Consider the following 20,212-nt stretch of genomic DNA (forward strand, 5'->3'; position numbering starts at 1 on the left):
ACGATCGACCAACAGTCCGTAGCTTGCGTTCGATTCAGCGGTCAACGGAGCAACAGAGTCGACAGCATCTGTGCAGCTGGCACCACCAACACGACAAGTGAAGGCATCGCTGGGAGCCCGGCGTCGCGCCAGTGGCCACTGCAGCTTGACCTTTGCAGCACGACAAAGGTCGAGCCTACGCAAGGTGGCTCGAGCCTACGAGCGGCTCGAGTCCTTTTTTCTCCTTCAGTCGGCTGAGCGTCCTGTGACGACCTAAGCCGCCTGGTCGTACACCGCTCCGCTCCTCCCAAACACCCAGCCTGTAATGACAGCCCCCGTGTTGGGGTTACCCCTGGACTAACGACGCAGGCAACTGTCGCACCGACCCTCAGAACGATCCACTCCACCACCTGACGACCCGATAGCGCCGTGCTAGTAGCTCCACGTTCGTCGCGGCCCGTTGACATGTCCTCGACAGGTCAGTCCTCGCCCATGCTCGACACGGGCTACGCTCTCCAATCGAGCATGGCACGAGTCGTGACCCCTCCTCTTCAGGTCGGCCAGTTACGTTACATAACATGGACGAGTCCGCCCCTCATTCTCATCGAAGTGCTCACTCTCAATGTCGTGCACCCTTCCCACCGACCTGCTTTCTCATTTGTCTCGATCGATCCGGCGACACGGAAACAGTATGGACTCTTCTCGGTAACGTCCGGATACACTCGAACCCCATAGGACTTCAGCAAACCTCAATGTCGGCACGACTTTGCTGATCATACCGCTCTTTCACCTTTCTTTATTTCGTCACCACGCTCTTTTCATCTACTTCGCGGCTTTACGCCGAGACCCAGACATGGGCTCTCATTACGACCCTCCTACACCTCCACGAGAGAGATCATCCCCTCGACCCGGCCCTGGTGGTTCTCGGGCACCGCCCGGGCTTTTCATTGACACGCGGAGAGCCAGCCACGCCCGCCCGCGACCTATGGTCGTCTCCCCCCCGCCGACCCCGCGAAGTGGGCGCCCGAATAAGCTCGCCATGCGGCTGAGAAGCAACTCGGGCCTTTCACTACACACCAACGAGGACGCTCTCCGGCGCTACACAGACTACAACTCGGATGGCTCACCCAGATCACCCACATTCGGTCGTGTAGTCTGGGGAAGCATCGACGGCGTGGCGATTAAAAACGAACCAAGCAAGCCCGCCGCTGGCACCCCCGCGCTTCTCACCACTGGAACATCCGAGCAACCTCTCCCTATTCCCGACTTTTGGAGCGATGACACTTTCCAATCAGCTCTTGCCAATCCCCGGATCTGCCGGCGACTTTTGCGATTCGCTCAAACTCGTGGATGTGAGACGGATGTGGAGTTTCTCATGCGTCTGCAATCTTACTCAAGCTCCCTTGAACAGTTCATCGCAGAGGTGGCGACTGTGCCCTCACCAACCAACTTGCCATTTCCTGTTGCCAAGTCTCTCAACAGTGACATGAAGCATCTCAACACGGCTGTTTTGCCTGGGCTCGAGAGCATCTTCGCCGAGTCCAAGTTCTGCGTGGAGCGCAGGGTCTGGAAAGACCTGTACCCATCTTTTGTCCGGCACCAGCTGGCCTCCTGTGCAGGCTCGGCTTTCACCTGCGAGGAAGGGCTACGTACAAATGGATATCCCGGCCTCGGCGACGCATTCTGTCTCATGAGTGCACAGGCTGCGGACAGCTCTGTCATCTCAGCCTCCGACGGCTTCCTCACGGTCACGGGCTACGGAAGACAAGAGGCAGTCGGTCGGCGCTACGACTTCCTCCATGGTTCGCATACTGACAGGACTGCCCTGAGACGGATGCGGGAGGCTGTCTCTCGGGGAGAAGCATTTTGCGAGCTCATGCTCAACTACAGACGAGACAGCTGGCCTTTTTGGAACCTTCTGTATCTGCTTCCCCTGACTACCACGGACGGGACGGTGCGGCATTACCTCGGCGGGCACATCAACGTGTCTGAGACAATTGGCAGCCAAGACAACATTCTTCGCGTTTTAAGCCACGACCCTGCGGATCTGGATCAAGTTGAATACAGCAGGCTCATGCAGGATCCTTCCCTCGGACGTCGACTCAGTACCCGGGACTGCAAAGCAGACAGGCGATCGAGCGTGCGTCAACGCAGCGGAAGCAATGCGACAAAGGGCTTCTTCAAACAATTCAAGAAGGCCCCCACATCTCAGGCATACAAGCAAGCACCGGACTCACCCACGCTTTCGTCAGCAAGCACGTTGAATCTGAACATATTGCCGACTTCGGAGGATCTCTATTCGCGCTACATCGTCTTGCAGCATGCTCGGTCTTCCCGAGTCCCGTCGCCCGGTTCTGATAAGGAGAAATCATGGCGACTTGACATCGCGTTTGCATCACAGGATGCCCTGGCTTTTTTAGGCATCGACCAAACTGTACAAGCCGTCACCCGGCAGGACATTTTCACCGTGCTAGCTGAGCACGCACAGTCGCCATCCGTCACGAAGAGTTTCCGCAATACTGTTCGCGAGCGCGTGCTGAGGGACGGCAGGCAAGCTGTCCTTGACATTGCGAAACATCGCCCCAATCATCGGCGCAAGCAGAGCCTCGTCGGTGGGTTCACTGGCCGCCCCAAAGATGAGACCAGGGAGGCGCCCAGGGAGAAGAAGCACAGCCGACCGGGAAGCCGATCTGGGTTCGCGAGCTTTGTGGGGGTTGAGACGCCGAAGGCAGATGGCGTGATGAGCTACTGGACCCCCCTGAAAGATGGGGCAGGCGTGGTCGACTGGATCGTCGTCATGTTGACGCCCTCCTGAACCCGGCCGTGTGTGCCTTGATTGGATCGGACGACTTCCTGTATCATGTTTGTATGACTTAACGATGGATAAGATTTATTTTGCTGTATAGCTAGTTGCTTCAGAATTGTACTTAATTGTTGACCTCATGGTCTGTTTCTTTTATTTCCTTTAGCTTATGCGCACCTTTGTGCAGCAAGACGTTGTATGGCAGCGTAAGATCTAGTGTTATTGACCTGTATTATTCGAGATTTGTAATGCATTGTTATCGTTGTTGCGTCAATGCCGACAACACATCCCGTATTCTCGAAGGGGGGCTCACCAAAAGACGCATAGATTCTCTGTCGCCTATTTTCCCGAGATTATGGACAGGCCATACTGCCGCCAAGCTGGACGATGGGTATTTTCATGCGGCTGGTCCCTAGGCTCCTTTTTCGGAGCCAAGTTCCAGCCGCCATGCGCGCAGAAAGCGGAACGCATCCCCATAACCAGATTCTTAGTTCTCAATATTAATGTGCGTCTGTGATTCACGTCCTTTCAGAGTGATTGTCACTCCAGTTCTTTATCAAGGTTGACTAGTCCTCATATTTAGCAAGGGACGTTTCTAGCATGGATCGAGAGCGTGTCTATCCCCATCTGTGATGCTTTCAGCTCTTCCAGCCGTAACTCAATGAACAACGCATGCTGCTTCAAAAACTCTGCGCCTTGCTTGATCTTGTGAAGCCTTGATTAGATGGTGCCATGAATGCATGAGACTTGGACCTCATGAGATCAACACAAGGACAGCGGCGCGGGTTGTGAGAGGAGAGTTTTGGGGGAGAGGCAAGATCTGGCCCGGACCTGAGTTGCTGCTACAGTCTTACACTATGCAGAGGCTGTATCAACCATAATCTATATCACCCGCAAAGTATGTTCTACCACCCGTTTGAAGCATTGTCCCTTGCTTTTACTTTCGGAGTTATACCCATACCATCACAAGTTCTCGCGCCTGTCCTGCTAACCAAAAGAGTATGCCACTTGCATAAATGACATGAATAGAAATTTCGTCTGTTGTCTGATCTCATGAGACAAAGCTCATAGATGTGATCTCAGGTTCTGCCAAAGTACTGCGCGATATTGTGGAGGGAGTATAGCACTTGTGGGAATGTGGATGTCAGAGCACGTCATTGAGCACAGTGAGGATGTCTTCCGCGGTTAATTTTAGGTACGGGCAGGAATATATTTAAAATCTGGCCCTTCGCAGCCCATGCATACATTGTCTCGTGGCCCCAAGCTCCCAAGCTGGTCCCCTGTCCCGTGGCTTCACAACTGCCTGATAAGAGAGGTTGAGCGATGGCAGGGAAGTGCGTTCTGGGCTTGATTTGGTGGCAAGCTAGGATGCGGTGGCTTTGACTGGGAGTTTGAGCGATCGAGTGACAACAGACTGACGGTCTGCTAATGAATAAATACTAGAAGACCCACCACACCCTCAAAGCAGCTCAATCAGCAAGATTTTGTTCAGAACACGAAGCACCAACGTCGCGAATCCTCAGTCAAGAAGGAATCGATTTCAAAGCCAGTAACACCACAACGTTGATTTAACCTTGGTTACAGAGTTTGGTTCAGAAGTAAGCGTCAAGCTGTTTCATAAATCACTGAGGCCATATCTCTGAAGCTTTAACCCTAAAAGACTGCCAATATCTACCAATGCACACCACGAAACATCGTTTGAAAATCGATCCCTCTTTAAGCCCTCTTTGAGCCAGGAGACTGTCTACCCTGTTGACTAGGCTGACGTGGACGGCTGGCTTGCTGGACAAAACAGGAAACTTATGCATGCACAATAACTTCAATTTGCAAAGTGCCACATACCTGCTTATACAGAGGGCTTCAACGTCCAGGCTAGGTGCTTTTATTTGAGTATCAACACTTGATCGTCATCTAATACACCAATCATTTACCCCCATAAAGTCATGTCAATAAACCAACAGCGACATTAGGCTGGCTACATTGAGGCGGTCGAAATCGAGAACATGACTAAATACGCCTCCAAGCACATCGACCACATTGAACATTGCTTCATTGCAGCCTCCATGATTTGTGCAGATTTCGTGACGACTCACGTCTATCAAAAGAAATTTCAGCATCAAGACGTCGTGCTTCATCCCAGATCACGTGTTGGTTGGTCCCCTGATTCTCCCTAAGACACGGTACAATTGATCGGCGGACCCTGCAGGTCTCCCGTTCCCACCCGCACCTCACGGCTTGCGATAAGGTTCGTCTGCCCAGCCCTTCCAGCATCGAGCGTGGGCAGGAAAAATGCAGCGCATGTAGATCGCGTAAACGCGTGTCGTTCCGAGTTCAAAACACGTAAACGTGTTGATGCGTGGGAAGACCCCTTATTTGCCGGCAGCAGAACCTCCACGGCTTGCGCATACTACAACTCCATGGGACACCGTGGCAATGCAGCTGCTTTGCACATTCGCGAGAAGAAATCTCAGCTAACCGGTGTATGGGAGGATTCCGCACGCATAACAAACATTGAAGGCCTAAATAAGGCCTGAATATCGCGAGTGGGAAAATGGCGCCGGCTAGGCTGTAACCGCTTGGCGGCGAGCAACCTGCCACCTCGAAGCTGGGGTTTCTTCTGCTAAGAGCCCGCATGGACCAATGCGCCAAGTACTGAATTTCTTCTTCACCGAACTGGATGCGTCTGCAAGAAAACGCCAACAGCCTGACCTGCCTCACGTGGGGGGAAACAGCGCCCAACGCTTGAGAAATGTGCTAATTCGTTGGCGGCTGGTGGCTCAATGAATGCGGAAGGTGTGCCGACCAAATGTCTCAGAGATTCAGATGGAAGCCATGTACGACAATGCCTTATGGGTGTGTCTTAAGATACGTTGCAAGACCGTTCTGGCCCGGGCATTATCAACCGGCTAGATTGATCCGAAGGACGCTTATGCTCGACAAGTATGGAACGCGGGTGGTGCCCGCGACAACTGATAGTGATGCCGTAAACGGCCAACCGCGATTGAGTTTTTGACAGGTCCTAATTTTCAAGACCGAGATCGAGGCCATCCCAGAGGGCAACGAATCACGCTGTGGTCGTGAATACCGTTCTCAGGACTTTTCTTGTTGCCGCTCTTCTTGTCGGATATCAGACCCGAGACAAGACCGTAGAGGAGGATCTTCTTGAAGATAATAGACGGATGAGTTCCGAAAATCCAAGGCCAAGCTTGCAGGCTCGTAGGATCACGGTGCACCAGCGCACGGGTCGATCGCATGCGGATTGGGCTGGCCGGGCCGGTCCCCCCATGGAGCGGAAGACTACTACTTGGGTAGACAGTGTGATTTTCCCTACGCGTCGTGGGGTACGGTAATATCCAGACGATTTGATCAACAGCACAGTCACGACCTCTCGACTGAGGCGTCGTTGAATGAGCCTGACAAAGGTATGGGACCTTAGGTAGGTAACCAGCAAAGTACAGGATTGAAGCAAGACACTGGTGACTTTGTCAGCAGCTGCTGCCCGGGTGATGAGGCGGCAGCTATCGGAAGCCGGTCCTATTATTCTGCAATCATTCTAGAGGTGCTCGGCATTGTTGGTGCTAACGAGGTTTCATGTATTGGAATCTTGGTGTCTCGGCACATTGGACCCTGGAGATGTGTGGCTGAACTCAATCCCGACGCCACGAAGGCCCAAGATGCAACATTTCTATCGTCAAGCACCGGATCTGTATTGATGTAGTCCAAGCAAGCCATCGAGTATGAACGCTTGAGATCGCTACGCCAGGAACCACATCGTTCCTGGATTCATTGAGGTGTACACGACATGCATTGACCGCAAACACTCTTGGGCAAAAGGAGAAGGAGATCCCATCAAACCCGAGGTCCGAGATCTCGGCCTGCAACGGAAACGCCCAAGCCAGAGGAATGCCTGTCGTGAAGCTCGTTATGGACAGCTTGTACTATATGCGAGAAATGCCAAGGCCCGACGGCGATGAGGTGGTCAATATCAAGAGCAAGAGTGATTGCCAAGACTCAAGGGAGTGGCGAGGTGATCCGTTACCTGACGATAGGAGGGAGTGATCTAGCGTGGTCAAGTCTGCAAAGATGTGTCCGATAAACCGGTGGATCGAGATACAGATTCCGAACAGACAAGAGAATTGTGACCTGTCATTACATCTCCTGCACCCAAAATGCCTTGTGCAGACCTACAGGCTAGGGGTCTCACAGCACAGACACCCGACCCCAGACACCCACTTTGCACTGGAGACGGTTCCTCCCTCAGTGCGTCTTAGCCCAGGCCGAGCTTTCGACGGCAGAGGGAAGCACTAAACGTTTTCAATCAACCCTCATCACTGCTGTGTAGCATGGTGAAAAAACTCGGCCCGATGAGCACTGGACGAGACGGACTGGATAGATGCCGGCCAAGTGCGGGGGGTGTTTTCAGCACCTTCGTCAATACCTACATTGGTGAAGAAGAGCTGGCGGGGTTCATGCAAGCTCGAAGTAGGGTTTCCGAGGCGCAGACGAATGGTTTGCAGTACTCTACGGCCAGATGTCATGATCAGAAGTCCTCGAATCTGTGAGTTGAGCAGGAAGTCTCCTCGTAACTTGCGACCAGCACCTTGCACTCAACATCATCGACGTGTCAGGGCGAAACAGGAGTCTGGCACGGGACCTGACCGCCCTTCAGAGTATCGTCTGAATGCATGGCTGCAGAATCGGGTTGTTCAGAAGCAGTATTCAATACCATGGTGATCAAAGCGGTGGAGTCGCCAATTGGCCGAGATGGTTCAGTGACAGGTCTGATCTAGACCTTTTTGGTTCGTCCGCAAACACATTGTGGATGGGCGGGCTGGGTGGCGCAGGGGCGAACTTCCATTGAACGCCACCTCGCTCCTACTACCTGTGGATGTCGCAGACATGTTCTAGGGTCAAGAGAGAGAGAAACAAAGGCAACAGCCCCAAGGCATACTGGATAGTATGGTGCTGCTGAGCCAGCATGGATGCAGTTGAGGGTTGTATGTATGGCTGTAGTCCTTGGGATAGGAGACAGCCAGTGGATGTTGTGATCGACACGGTCCGTGGAGCATGGTGTCGAGACAGAAAAGTTTGGACCCTCGAGACTCGGAGAACCCTTGTTGTCCTGTTTCTGGATGCTGGCAGCCGGAAGACAATCATCCGGCTTGCAGTGCAGTGCCAGTGGCAGAATTGGCAGAAATGCATGTCTCACTGAGCAAATTCGACGCTGAAACAGAACGGATTGTCATCCATTAGAGCACGCCAGGCAGCTCTGTTGTTCCCGACGAGGCAGCTCTGCTGTTCTCGATGAGTCAGCTCCTCTGGCATGCGGGTTGCTCCGAGTTGTAATGGGTCCATTGTGTTATGTCTGTCGCTCATTGGCAGACGCCCCACAGTTCGGCTCCTCATTTCTTCAAGTCGCCCCTTCCCAATGAATTGTGGTGGGGAAGGAACCCCTGGACCCCTAACCTGCCTTGCCTGCCTGCTCACCCGGGTTCTGGGCTCAAGGCTTGCGTCCAACGACAAGTCAGGGACAGCCAAACCACCGCGAACGATGCGTCCGAGATCAATCACCTGTGATTGGAACTCCGACTATCTCTCCCTGGCATCCAGCGATTGGCATCTCGGCGATTGGCATCTAGGCCATCAATGGACGCATTGAAACCGTCAGGGCCAACCACATACCCCGCTCAACATGAGCGACTCCATGATGGTATCACAGCTTACAACATCCCCAACACCGCCGCTCTACCTAATGCAGCGGCCTCCTGCCCAAGCCTGCCGCTCTTCTTGTACGACTTGGACCCAAAATCATGTTCACAACCCTCCTTGCTGGGCAGTCAACCGGATCACGACAATAGAATGCGGACAGGTTGTACTGGATCAGGCATTTCCCGGAGGTGACACCAGTGTCTTGGAACAGCCGAGTCCTCGAGTGCCAAGCGGCGCCTAGCCCAGCAGCTGATGGTTCAGTACCCAAGCCGAGCATGTGTATCCAACGGTGGCTGCAGTGTGGCAACGATACTATCCAATCTGACTTCTCTGCTCCTACTCTTTGTAGCGCCACCGCTTTCGGGCTTGCGGCAGAGAACGGAGCTCGCTGGTCTTATCAATCTACCGAGACTAGTCACTAACATGTCTTGAGTATAGGGCTTGCATTGTTTGGGTTCTTCTTCTTCAACAGATAAAGATTTGTTCAACATCGGCCGCAAACGACAGGATGAGAAGGGCGCAATAGCTGCCACTCCCCGAAGCACCGACCCTTTGCCTGCGATGGACAGGGGCCAACACAGCTGTACCTCGGGATAACTTCAACGTGTTTTCTTTCCGAATGCAGTCATGGCCAGCCTCGAAGGGCTCGAACGGTTCGATTCCTCGCTAACATTCCTCTGCCGACTTGTGGGTGCAGGTCAGTGCTCCCCCGAGGATAGACATCCCCGGGTTCTGGGCCTGGGCCTGTGGCATATGCAAAGGTAGTCATGGAAAACGCCTCATGAGAAACGCCGCATGAGGAAATGGCCGGCTGCGATCACCAACTCGATATTGGGTTGTTCCTGGCTCTATATAGAGGCATGGCGTATCTTTCTTTCCATCCCAGCGTTTCTCTCCGACTCCAACCAACAACAGAGCATCGACGCAGCTCCTCGACAACATGAGCAACCACATCAGCTGGCTTGGTCTGGCGGCCTTGTCATCCATCGCGGGTTTGCCTCTTGCTGATGCCCGCGCCCTGATCAAAGACAATGGAGCGGCCAACAACGACAACAACCTGCTCCTCACCCGTGGCGAACATGATGACACATGTTCTTCGGTCATAATCAACATCGACCCCGACCGCTATGGCTGCGGACCCGGACAGCTTTCCGTACTCGATACATGTCAGGACCTCGTCTTCGGCTCAGACCCGCTTAGTTGTGCTGGCAAAAAGTGCCTGCCTGGTCAGTGGTGTGACGAAGATGTCTGCCGCTCGATCCAGGTCCTCACGAGCCCTCTCCAGTGTGGCCCTGCCAAAGAAGACTGTGGCAGCAACCAGGTCTGCGTCAACGGCGTCGTGCAGCCCATCGACACTGGATTCGACGGCACGAGCTGCGGAGCTGAAGGCTCCAATAAGACTGCTTGCAACCCTGGCTGGGCTTGCTACGAAAATTCATGTACACCCATCACTATCGGATCCAATGGCTGTGGCTCGAAGGACACCGAGTGCGCCTACGAGCACCTCATCATTGGTACTGACTCAACCCACTGCGGCTCCAACGAAACCGCATGCGACTCTGGAAGTCTCTGCGTCTTTTCCGAATGCTTGCCCCTGGACTTAGGAGCCGGGGAGACATCTGATGACGTCGCTCCTGGCAGCATCTGCTACGATGGCGAAATCATTCCTATTCACATCAGCACAGATAACACCACTTGCGGTGAACCAGTTGCACACTGCGAGCCTGGCTCCGTCTGTATTTCTGGCGTCTGTATCAGCGACTTGTACGATCCCAGTTGCGGCCATGGCGATAAGCCTGGGTCTGGTGGCGCTGCTGGCGGCAACTCCAAGCCTCACCATGACGGCAATCGCAAGCCCGTTCACGGTGACCGACCCTCAAACACCATCTGGAGGCCCGCGCCAATCTGCCCACCTGGCAAGGTTCAGGCCGGCCATCTCTGCGTCGATGTCTTCGGAGACGCCAAAGACTGCTCCGGCAAATCATGCTCCTCCAGCTCACTCTGCTGCCGGGGACGCTGCATTGACTTCGACGTTGGATCTGACGCGTCCGATTGCGACGGGAAGTGCGGCGACGGCTACTTCTGCTACGATAAGGAGTGCTATCCTTCCGAGATTGAGCCCGTCCTGCAGTGCGGCTCGCAGCAGTGTGCTCCTCACCAGGCCTGCCTGGGTGGTAAAGTCTGCCTCGACGTCACCGGTGACCCACAGAGTTGCGAGAACAGCGAGCCATGCCCCGCGAACAACGTCTGCATACTCGGAAGCTGTGTCTCCGTCGACACTGGCGAGGATCCCAATGCGTGCGGACCCAAAGCCCTGACATGCCCTCCTGGCACTCTTTGCTTGGACTCCGAGTGCATCTCTGCCGGCATCCCGGGTTTCCCTGGCGGACCCGGCTTCCCTGGCGGACCCGGCTTCCCTGGCGGACCTGGCTTCCCTGGCGGACCCGGCTTCCCTAGCAGACCCGGCTCCCCTAGTGGACCCGGCGGACCTGGTGAAGCTGGCAAGCCAGGCAAGCCAGGCGGTTCGGGCGGCGTTGGCATCCCTGGCGGGAAGCCTGGCCCCGACGAGTCTGAGTGCAGCCCCTCCTGCGGCGACGATTCTCTCTGTATCGCCAAGGAGTGCCGCGTTCTCGGGGATCCCGATAACTGCTTCAGGGACTCTGCCCGACTTAAATCTCGACAGACCTCGTCGTCATCTACCCAATGTACGTCTTCTGAGACGTGTCTCGACGGCGAGTGCGTGCCTGTCGAAGGTCCTGGAGCTTGCGGTTCCGACTGTGTGGCTCCCTTCAGCTGCGTCCTTGACTCCTGTGTACGCACTCCACCTACTGGCACGCCAGATGGCTCTGGAAACCCAGGCGAGCCCCTTGCGTGTGGTGCCAACGGCCCCTGCGACGATGGCGAGGTTTGCGTTGATAACCAGACTTGCATCAACCTTGGCACCGATCCCCAGAACTGCGGCACCGTCGACAGACAGTGCCCAGATGCCTCGCCTCTATGCATTGCGGGCATCTGTCGAGGCGCAGCTCTTCCCCAGTGTGGAGCTGATCCCTGCCTGCCTGATATCGAGATTTGCATCAACAACATCTGCATCAAACCCTCTACCGACTTGAACAACTGCGGCACTCCCGGAAACAAGTGCTCCGCCGGTGAAGTCTGCGCAGCAGGTGTTTGCCAGCGTCCTGACGGCCCCAATCCTCCTGGCCAGTGCGGAACTACCGCTTGCGCCCTCGGCGAAATCTGCGTCGATGGAAACACGTGCGTCAACCTGAGCAATGATCCCGATAACTGCTCAACTCCTGGTAACGCCTGTCCTGACGACCGCCCTCTCTGCCTAACGGGTGTCTGCACCGCATTGCCTCCTGCACAGTGCGGCACCGAGACTTGCGTGGGCAACCAGATCTGTCGCAACAACCTTTGCGTAGACCCTTCTGTCGACGACAACAACTGCGGCTCCGACCTGGTTCAGTGCACCAGCCCTCTTGTCTGCCAGAGCGGCGTCTGCGCGCCTCTGACTGGCCCTGATGACCCCGTTACTGGTCCCGGCGACCCTGTGACTGGTCCTGGCAAAGAGGGTGACGCCTGTGGCCTCAACCTGCCCCTTTGTGGCGAGCCTCTTCTCTGTCGTGGCGGTGAGTGTGCTGTCCTGGGAGTGCCTGGCGGCGAGGGTGACGTCAACGACGCATGTGGACCTGGTCTGCCTCCATGCCGGAGCTCTCTGAGCTGCCAGAACAACATCTGCTTGCCTTCCACTATTCCTCCTGGTGGTGATGATGCCGGCGTGACAGGTGATGCCTGTGGTCCCAACCTACCCCCTTGTGAGAGCACTCTCGTCTGCCAGAACAACATTTGCGCGCCACCCATCAGCGGACCCGGCGATACCGATGGAGGTGAAGCTGGCAACGCTTGCGGCCCCGATCTCCCTCTCTGCAAGTCGCCACTTCGATGCCTAAACAACGTCTGCCTAGGCCCAATCACGACTCCTGGCGGCGACAATGGCGGTAACGTCGGCGATGCTTGCGGTCCTGCTCTGCCGCCTTGTCAATCTACCCTTCTGTGCCAGAACGCTGTTTGCCTGCCCCCCATTGGTGGTCCTGGCGATGGAGGCGAAGGCGAGCTTGGAGATGCTTGCGGCGCTGGCTTGCCCCCTTGCCAGTCTACCCTCGAGTGCCAGAACGCTATCTGCTTGCCTCCTAACCCTGGCTCTGGAGGCGATGGTGAAGGCAGCCTCGGCGATGCCTGTGGCTCCGAGCTGCCCCCTTGCGAAGCGAACCTCGAGTGTCGCAATGATATTTGCCTTGAGCCTGTCAACGGCGGCAACGGCGGTGGCGTGCAGGGCGATGCCTGTGGTGAGGGTCTTCCCGCGTGCCAGACCACGCTTGAGTGTCAGAACAACATCTGTCTTCCTGCTATCGACCCCATCGTCAACAACGGCGGCGAGCAGGGCGACGCTTGCGGCGAGAACCTCCCTGCTTGTAACACGGGCCTCGAATGCCAGAATGAAATTTGTCTGCCTCCTATCAACTCCGGCGGCGACGATGGCGGCGAGAACGGTGATGCCTGTGGCGAGGGACTCCCCGAGTGCCAGGCTCCCCTTACCTGCCAGAATGCCATCTGTCTTCCCGAAATCGCTGGCCCCGGAGATGAAGGTCAACAAGGCGATGCTTGCGGCCTCAACCTTCCCATGTGCGAGGCACCACTCACCTGCCAGGGCAACGTCTGTTCGCCTCCCGAGATCGGTATTCCTAGCGGCCCCACTGACGGCTCCGAGGGCGCCAACTGCGGAAGCAACCTGACTCCCTGCCAGTCTCCCTTGACCTGCCAGGCTGGTATTTGTCTCCCTGTCGGTGGTCCCGGGACCGGCGGTCCCGGGGCCCCCTGTGGCGACGATGTTGGTCCTTGCATCTCTCCCCTCACCTGCGAGGATGGTATCTGCCTGCTGCGAGAGGATCCAGGTGACGGCAATCTTGGTGATGAGTGCAGCGCGGACAAGCCTTGCCTCCGGCCCCTCTCTTGCGAAGCCGGCATTTGTGTCGGACCTGGAAACCCTGGTGAAGGTGGTCCTGGCGAGGCCTGCGGCGCAGAAACTCCTTGCAAGGCTCCTCTTCAGTGCCAGAACGATATCTGCCTCGCACCATCCGATGGTGGCGAAGATGCCCCGGGAGGACTCGGAGACGACTGCAAAGCTCTCTCGCGCAGCGCAGCTGAGCCCTGTCTTGCCCCCCTCACCTGCGAGAATGGCAAGTGTGCTCTACTGGCCGGCCCTGGTGCTGAGTGCAACGACGACACGCCTTGCCGCAGCCCTCTCGAGTGTCAGTCAAACGTCTGTGTTGCGCCCAATGCAGGAGGCGGCGATGCGGGAGGCCCCGGTGATGCTTGTGACGCCGAGTCGCCCTGCCGTCTTCCTCTCCAATGCCAGGGGGGCAGCTGCGTCAACCCTGGCAACAACAATGATGCGTGCGACGACGACACACCATGCAGGACTCCCCTTACTTGCCAGGAGGGTACCTGTCTTCCGCCCACTGAGCCGGCCGGCCCCGGCGATGCCTGCAACGCTGAGACCATCTGCGCTGCCCCCTTCGAATGCCGCAACGATGTTTGCGTCGCACCGACGACGAACCCCGACGAAGGCAACCTGGGCGATGATTGCAGTGCTGAAAACCCGTGCCGCAGTCCCCTCGGCTGCGAATCTGGCAAGTGTGCTCTCCTTGGCGCCGCTGGCGATGAGTGCGCCGACAACAAGCCTTGCCGGACCCCCTTGACCTGCCAGTCTGGAACATGCGCTGTCGACCCCGGCCCCAACAATGGCGGCGGCGGCGGCGGCGGAGCTGGCGATCAGTGTAGCGAAGCCAACCCTTGCGCAACGCCTCTCGAGTGCCGCAACGACGTCTGTGTCCTCCCTGGCGCGCCTGAGCTTGGCGACCTTGGCGATACCTGCACCGGCGCGACACCGTGCCGCAGCCCCTTGGACTGTGTGGGAGGCATCTGTGCCAACCTTGGCGGCGCTGGCGACCAGTGTGATGACAACGCCCTATGCCGAACGCCTCTTCTATGCCAGTCCGGTACTTGTACCGCCCCGGATCTCGGTAACGAGCTCCCCCCTGGCGGCGGCGGAGGCGGCGGCGGTGCTGGCGCTGGTGACCAGTGCAGCGAGACAACCGTCTGCGCCTCGCCTCTTGAATGCCGCAACGAGATTTGTGTTCTTCCCGGTGCTCCCGACCTCGGAGATGCTGGCGACAGCTGTTCGGCTACGAGTCTTTGCCGCGTGCCTCTGAGTTGCGAGGCTGGTACTTGCACCAACCTCGGCGGCGCTGGCGACCAGTGCAACGAAAACTCCCCTTGCCGGACGCCTCTGCTCTGCCAAGCCGGTACTTGCACCGTTCCCGGTCTCGGCAACGAACTGCCCGGCGGTGGCGGTGGCGGTAACACTGGTGGCCTTCCCGGCGACGAATGCAGCACTGAGAAGCCCTGCCTGGCACCCAACGAGTGCGACGCCAACATCTGTGTCGCCCCCGCGGGCCCCGGAGGCGGCGGCAACAGCGGTGACAGCTGCGGACCCGAGACGCCTTGCAACGTTCCTCTCCTCTGCGGTCTGTCCAATGTCTGCGTTCTCCCCGGAGGTCTGGCGGATACCTGCTCGAACGAGGCGCCCTGCCGGCCCCCTCTTACGTGCCAGAACGGTGCCTGTGCTGTCGCCGAAACACCCGCTGGGGGTCTACCAGGCGATGTCTGCAGCACCGAGCAGCCCTGTCAAGCGCCCAACGAGTGTTCTGGCGGTGTTTGCGTCATTCCTGGCGCCGGGCCCGGAGCCGGCGGCAACTCAGGTGATGCCTGCAGCACCGAGAACCCTTGCAACGTGCCGCTCATTTGTAGCCCGAACTCTGTGTGTATCCTCCCCGGAGAGCTGGATGCTACCTGTTCAAGCGATGCTCCATGCCGCACACCTCTGGTCTGCGCGTCTGGCGTGTGTGCCGTCGACCCTGGTCCGAACAACGGAGGCGGTGACAATGGCGGCTCCGGCGGTCCGGGTGACCTCTGCGCTGCAGTTGGCGACTGCCAAACACCTCTCGATTGCCGTGCCGGCGTCTGTGTCATTGTGGAAGGACCAGGTGGTGGTGATGTTGGCGATAGCTGTTCCACCGTCGTTGACATTCTCCGCAGGTCCGCTGCGAACGTCTGCAACCTTCCCCTGATCTGTGGTCCCGCCAACACTTGCATTTCTCCGGTTGATCTCGACGGCGTTTGCAGCGACCAGGCACCCTGCCGTTCGCCGCTCGTCTGTCTTTCCGGTGTCTGCGCAGTCGACTCTCTCCCTCCCGCCGCGGGCGGCAATGCTGGCGACACCTGCAGCCTCACCTCGCCATGTGCCCTGCCGCTCATCTGCGGCCCTGCCGGTACTTGCATTTCTCCGGTGGATCAGGACGGCGCTTGCGATGACGATAAGCCGTGCCGTACGCCCCTGACCTGCCAGTCCAACGTCTGTCTCCCTCCTACATCCACTGGTGGAGGTGGTGGTATCGGACTCGGCGGCACCTGTGGCGAGGGCGCCATCTGCTTCTCTGCTTTCGAGTGCCTTTTCAACATATGCATCGACCCCAACAGCAATGGCGGAAACAACGGTGGCAACAACGGCGGTGAGACGGGCGGCCCCGGAAGCCAGTGCAGCAGCGAATCTCCTTGTCTTCTTCCCCTTGTGTGCGGCCCTGCCGGCACATGTCTGCTGCCCGCCGCCGAGAATGGGCAGTGCAACGACGACACCCCCTGCCGCTCGCCCCTCACTTGCCAGTCTGGCGTCTGTCTTCCCGCCGTCACAACTCCCGGTGGTGGAGGAGGTGGTGACACCGGCGGTGCTGGCGCTGGCGCTGCTTGCAACGACCAGACGCCCTGCGCAACACCTCTCCAGTGCACCAACGACATCTGCGTTGTCCCTACTCCTGGTGGTCGCAACCTCGGCGAGAGCTGTGATGCTACCAGCATCTGCTCGCTGCCCCTGGCCTGCGAGTCGGGCACTTGCACGAACCTGCGTAACCTTGACGAAACATGCGATGGAACGCTTATCTGCCGTTCGCCCTTGACCTGTGGCGAGACCGGTCGTTGTACGGCCCCGACAACGACGACACCGAATGTTCCTGATCTTGGACAGCTTGGCGATGATTGCAGCACTACCCTTCCCTGCATCCCAGCTCTTGTCTGCGGTGCCACCAATGTCTGCGCCACGCCAGGTGTTGAGCTCGGCGCCTCTGGCGAAGCTTGCAGCGAGACGAAGCCCTGTCTCCCCGGCCTCACCTGCGGCTCTGACAACACTTGCGGCCCCATCACGACTATTCCCAACCCACCTGAACCTGGTCCTCTCGGAGCGCCCTGCAGCGCTACCCTGCCTTGTGTGACAGGGCTCATCTGTGGCACCGGCGACATCTGCGCCGTGCCAGAGACGGATCCTATCATTGACACACCCCCGCCCGGCGACGTCGGCGACGCCTGCAGCTCGACCTTGCCCTGTCTGTCAACGCTCATCTGCGGTACTGATGACAAGTGTGCCGCGCCCTCACCGCAAACCCCTGGTGGCGCTGGAGATGTCTGTGGTCCTCTGAAGCCGTGCGAGAGTCCTCTGTTCTGCAGCGAGGGTCTGGTCTGTGTTGATGCAACAATTACCCCTCCCGCCGGCGGCAACGTTGGAGAAGCTTGCAGCCTCACACTTCCCTGCCTGAGCCCCTTCCTCTGTGAGGGCGAAGTCTGCATTCCCGCCACTGGCGGACAGGGACAAGGTGGTCTGAACGACGAGTGCAGCACCGCCAAGCCCTGTATCTCGCCCCTCATCTGTGGTAGCGAGAACAAGTGCACGACTGCCCCTGCTGCCAATGTGCCTGGAGCTGTCGGCGACGCATGCACTGTTGTCAGCGACTGCGCGACTGGCCTCGTCTGCACCGACAGCAAATGTGCCCTGCCTCCCGTCGTCCCTGGCAAGCTCGGCGCCACCTGCGGCGACAACCAGCCTTGCGAGACCCCTCTCGTCTGCGGCACTGGCAACGTCTGCGCAGCCCCGCCTCCTGGTGATCTCGGCGCCACCTGCGGCACCCTTCAACCCTGTGCCGCGCCCCTTGTCTGCGGCGAGGGGGATATCTGTGCCACGCCTCCCCCGGCTGGCAGTGGTCAACCCTGCGGTCCCAGCCAGCTTTGCGCCTCGCCTCTCGTCTGCGGCTCGTCCAACGTCTGCGAGGACGCTCCCACCGACGTGCCCGGAGGCGCTGGCGCTGCCTGCAGCGCACGGAAACCCTGCTTGGCTCCTCTCGTCTGTGGTGAGTCCAGCACGTGCGAGACGCCGACGGTGACCCCAGGTGCTGTCGGTGAGTCTTGCAGCCCTACCGCGCCCTGCCTGAGCCCGCTTCTCTGCAACAGCAACGTCTGCGAGGCGCCTGTCGTCAACACGCCGGGCGGTCCCGGCGAGACCTGCAGCGAGACCCGTCTGTGCCGCGCGCCCCTCGTCTGCGGCAGTGGAAAGACGTGCGAGACACCGGCCGAGACGCCCGGCAACCTCAACGACCCTTGCAGCACTACCCGACCCTGCTTGAGCCCCCTGCAGTGCTCTGAAGGCGGCACCTGTGTGGCCGGCGTCACCCCGCCCGTCACCGGCGAAACCTGCGGAAGCGGTCGTTGCACGAACGCCCAGATCTGCATCCAGAGCCCCATCGGCAACGCTTTTGTCTGTGTAGCCCTCGCTCCCGGGTCCCAGGGTGGTAACGCGGGCACCAACTGCGGCAACACGGGTCGCGCGTGCTCGTCAGCCGAGATCTGCATTGAGTCAGTCGCTCTTCCCGGCTCCTATATCTGTTTCAACCGACCTACTATCGGCGGCAACACGGGCGGCAATGGTGGTACAACTACACCGCCAACCGGCGGCGGCGGCGGCGGCGGCGAGACCCCTTCAGGAACCAAGTGCGGCAGTGCTACCTGCCCCACCGGTCAAACATGTCTGAATGCCGCCACCAGCTCGTGCGGTCTCGCTGGCGACGCTGGCACGACAACGCCCGCGCAGAACACTCAGTGTGGCGATAAGGTCTGCCCGGGCGTCCAGATCTGCATCAACTTCGGTCCATTCAACTTTGGCGGCAAAGTCTGCGGCCTCCCAGGCGAGACGGGCGTTACCCTCGGCACCGGCATTCTCTGCGGCAACATTCGTTGCGGACCTTTCCAGCGCTGCGAGGATGCCACGCGCAGCAGGTGTACCTTCAACCCCTTTAGCGGCACCAACACAGGACCCTCGACCGGCGTCAGCGCTGGTGGTGAGGGTTCTGTGACCGTGCCCGGCGGCACAGTCGGAGCCGGAGGCAGTGTCAACGCTGGCGCCAACGGTGGCACCGGTGGTGTCAACGCCGGAGCTAATGCCGGTGCCAACGTTGGTGCAGGCGGTGTCAATGCCGGCGCCAACGTCGGCGGCGGTGTAAATGCTGGAGCTAATGGCGGCACTGGTGGTGTCAACGCCGGCGCCAACGGAGGCGCCACTGGCGGTGTCAATGCCGGAGCTAACGGAGGTGCCACTGGCGGTGTCAATGCCGGTGGCAACGTCGGCGGCGGTGTCAACGCTGGAGCCAATGGTGGTGCTACTGGCGGTGCCAACGCTGGAGGTGGTGTCAATGCCGGAGCCAATGGCGGCGCTACCGGCGGTGCCAACGCCGGCGCCAACGGAGGTGCTACTGGCGGTGCCAACGCCGGTGCCAACGGAGGTGCTACCGGCGGCGTCAACGCCGGAGCCAACGCTGGAGGCGGTGTCACCGCTGGCGGTAACGCTGGTACTGGTGGTGCCAGTGCCGGAGCCAATGGAGGTGCCAGTGGTGGTGTCAATGCTGGGGCCAACGCCGGCGGATCAGGTGCCAACGCTGGTGCCAATGGAGGTGCCAGCGGTGGTGTCAACGCTGGAGCGAATGGTGGTGGTGGTGCCAGTGCCGGAGCCAACGGAGGTGCCAGCGGTGGTGTCAACGCCGGTGCCAATGCCGGCGGATCTGGCGTCAACGCTGGTGCCAATGCCGGTGGAGGCGCCACCGCTGGTGGCAGTAGCAGCGGCGGCAACACACAACAGCCTGCCGGCGCTGGACAGCGTTGCGGCGGCATCCTCGGATTCGGCTGTCCTCCCTTCACCAGGTGCGAGGGCAAGACTTGTGTCGCCTTCGGCATCGGCTTCGGCATCGGTGCTTAGGACATGTTCATCGTGGCAACGATGTGATGGCTTTCTGTTTCCCTTTGTTTCTTTCCTTTGTCTATCCTCTTCTCATGTATAAAGCTGAACGAGAGTTTGGCCGGGACCATCTCTCGGTGTTGTAATGGAGTTGACAAACGGGTCAACAGGACAGTTCTTGGCTTTCTCTGGTGGTCTGACACACTTCTTTTCTAAGGCCCTACAGGCCTCTATTTAATTTGCATGTCGCCGGGCCTTAGAAAGCTCTGCACAGGCTTTGAAATTGATTCAAGTTGCCAGTTCCTCTCTCAATCTGACTCGTGCCTGGATGAGCTAACGATACAATGGCCAGTGTAGTGCAGGTGAGTGAGGGTGAGAGACCCAGCATGTGGCCAGCTTGGCAGCCTAAATAGTGCGCAACGGCAGAGCCCAGCTACAGAAGACGGCTCACCCTTCCTTCACCTTATCGGCCATTCACAACAAGATCTTGTTGAGTGAATCTGACAGCGGTACAAGAGCAGGAAGCAACCACCATTACCATGCAAGGATAG

The 20,212-nt window shown here is 58.4% G+C and overlaps 2 protein-coding genes across 2 annotated transcripts; both read left to right on the plus strand.

Moving 5' to 3' along the window:
* Positions 1-964: 964 nt before the first annotated feature.
* Positions 965-2,794, plus strand: D7B24_009223 (uncharacterized protein; the record flags this gene model as incomplete). The annotated part of the gene is made up of 1 exon (XM_028643299.1): positions 965-2,794. One exon carries the CDS (start codon positions 965-967, stop codon positions 2,792-2,794), a length of 1,830 nt encoding a protein of 609 aa, XP_028498350.1.
* Positions 2,795-9,431: 6,637 nt separating this feature from the next.
* Positions 9,432-19,682, plus strand: D7B24_009224 (uncharacterized protein; the record flags this gene model as incomplete). The annotated part of the gene is made up of 1 exon (XM_028643300.1): positions 9,432-19,682. The coding sequence occupies one exon, from the start codon at positions 9,432-9,434 to the stop codon at positions 19,680-19,682; it is 10,251 nt and encodes a 3,416-aa protein (XP_028498351.1).
* Between the last annotated feature and the right edge of the window lie 530 nt (positions 19,683-20,212).

The sequence above is a fragment of the Verticillium nonalfalfae genome (assembly GCF_003724135.2).
Source record: "Verticillium nonalfalfae strain VnAa140/NRRL 66861 chromosome Unknown scaffold_9, whole genome shotgun sequence".
In the NCBI taxonomy this organism is placed as follows: domain Eukaryota; kingdom Fungi; phylum Ascomycota; class Sordariomycetes; order Glomerellales; family Plectosphaerellaceae; genus Verticillium; species Verticillium nonalfalfae.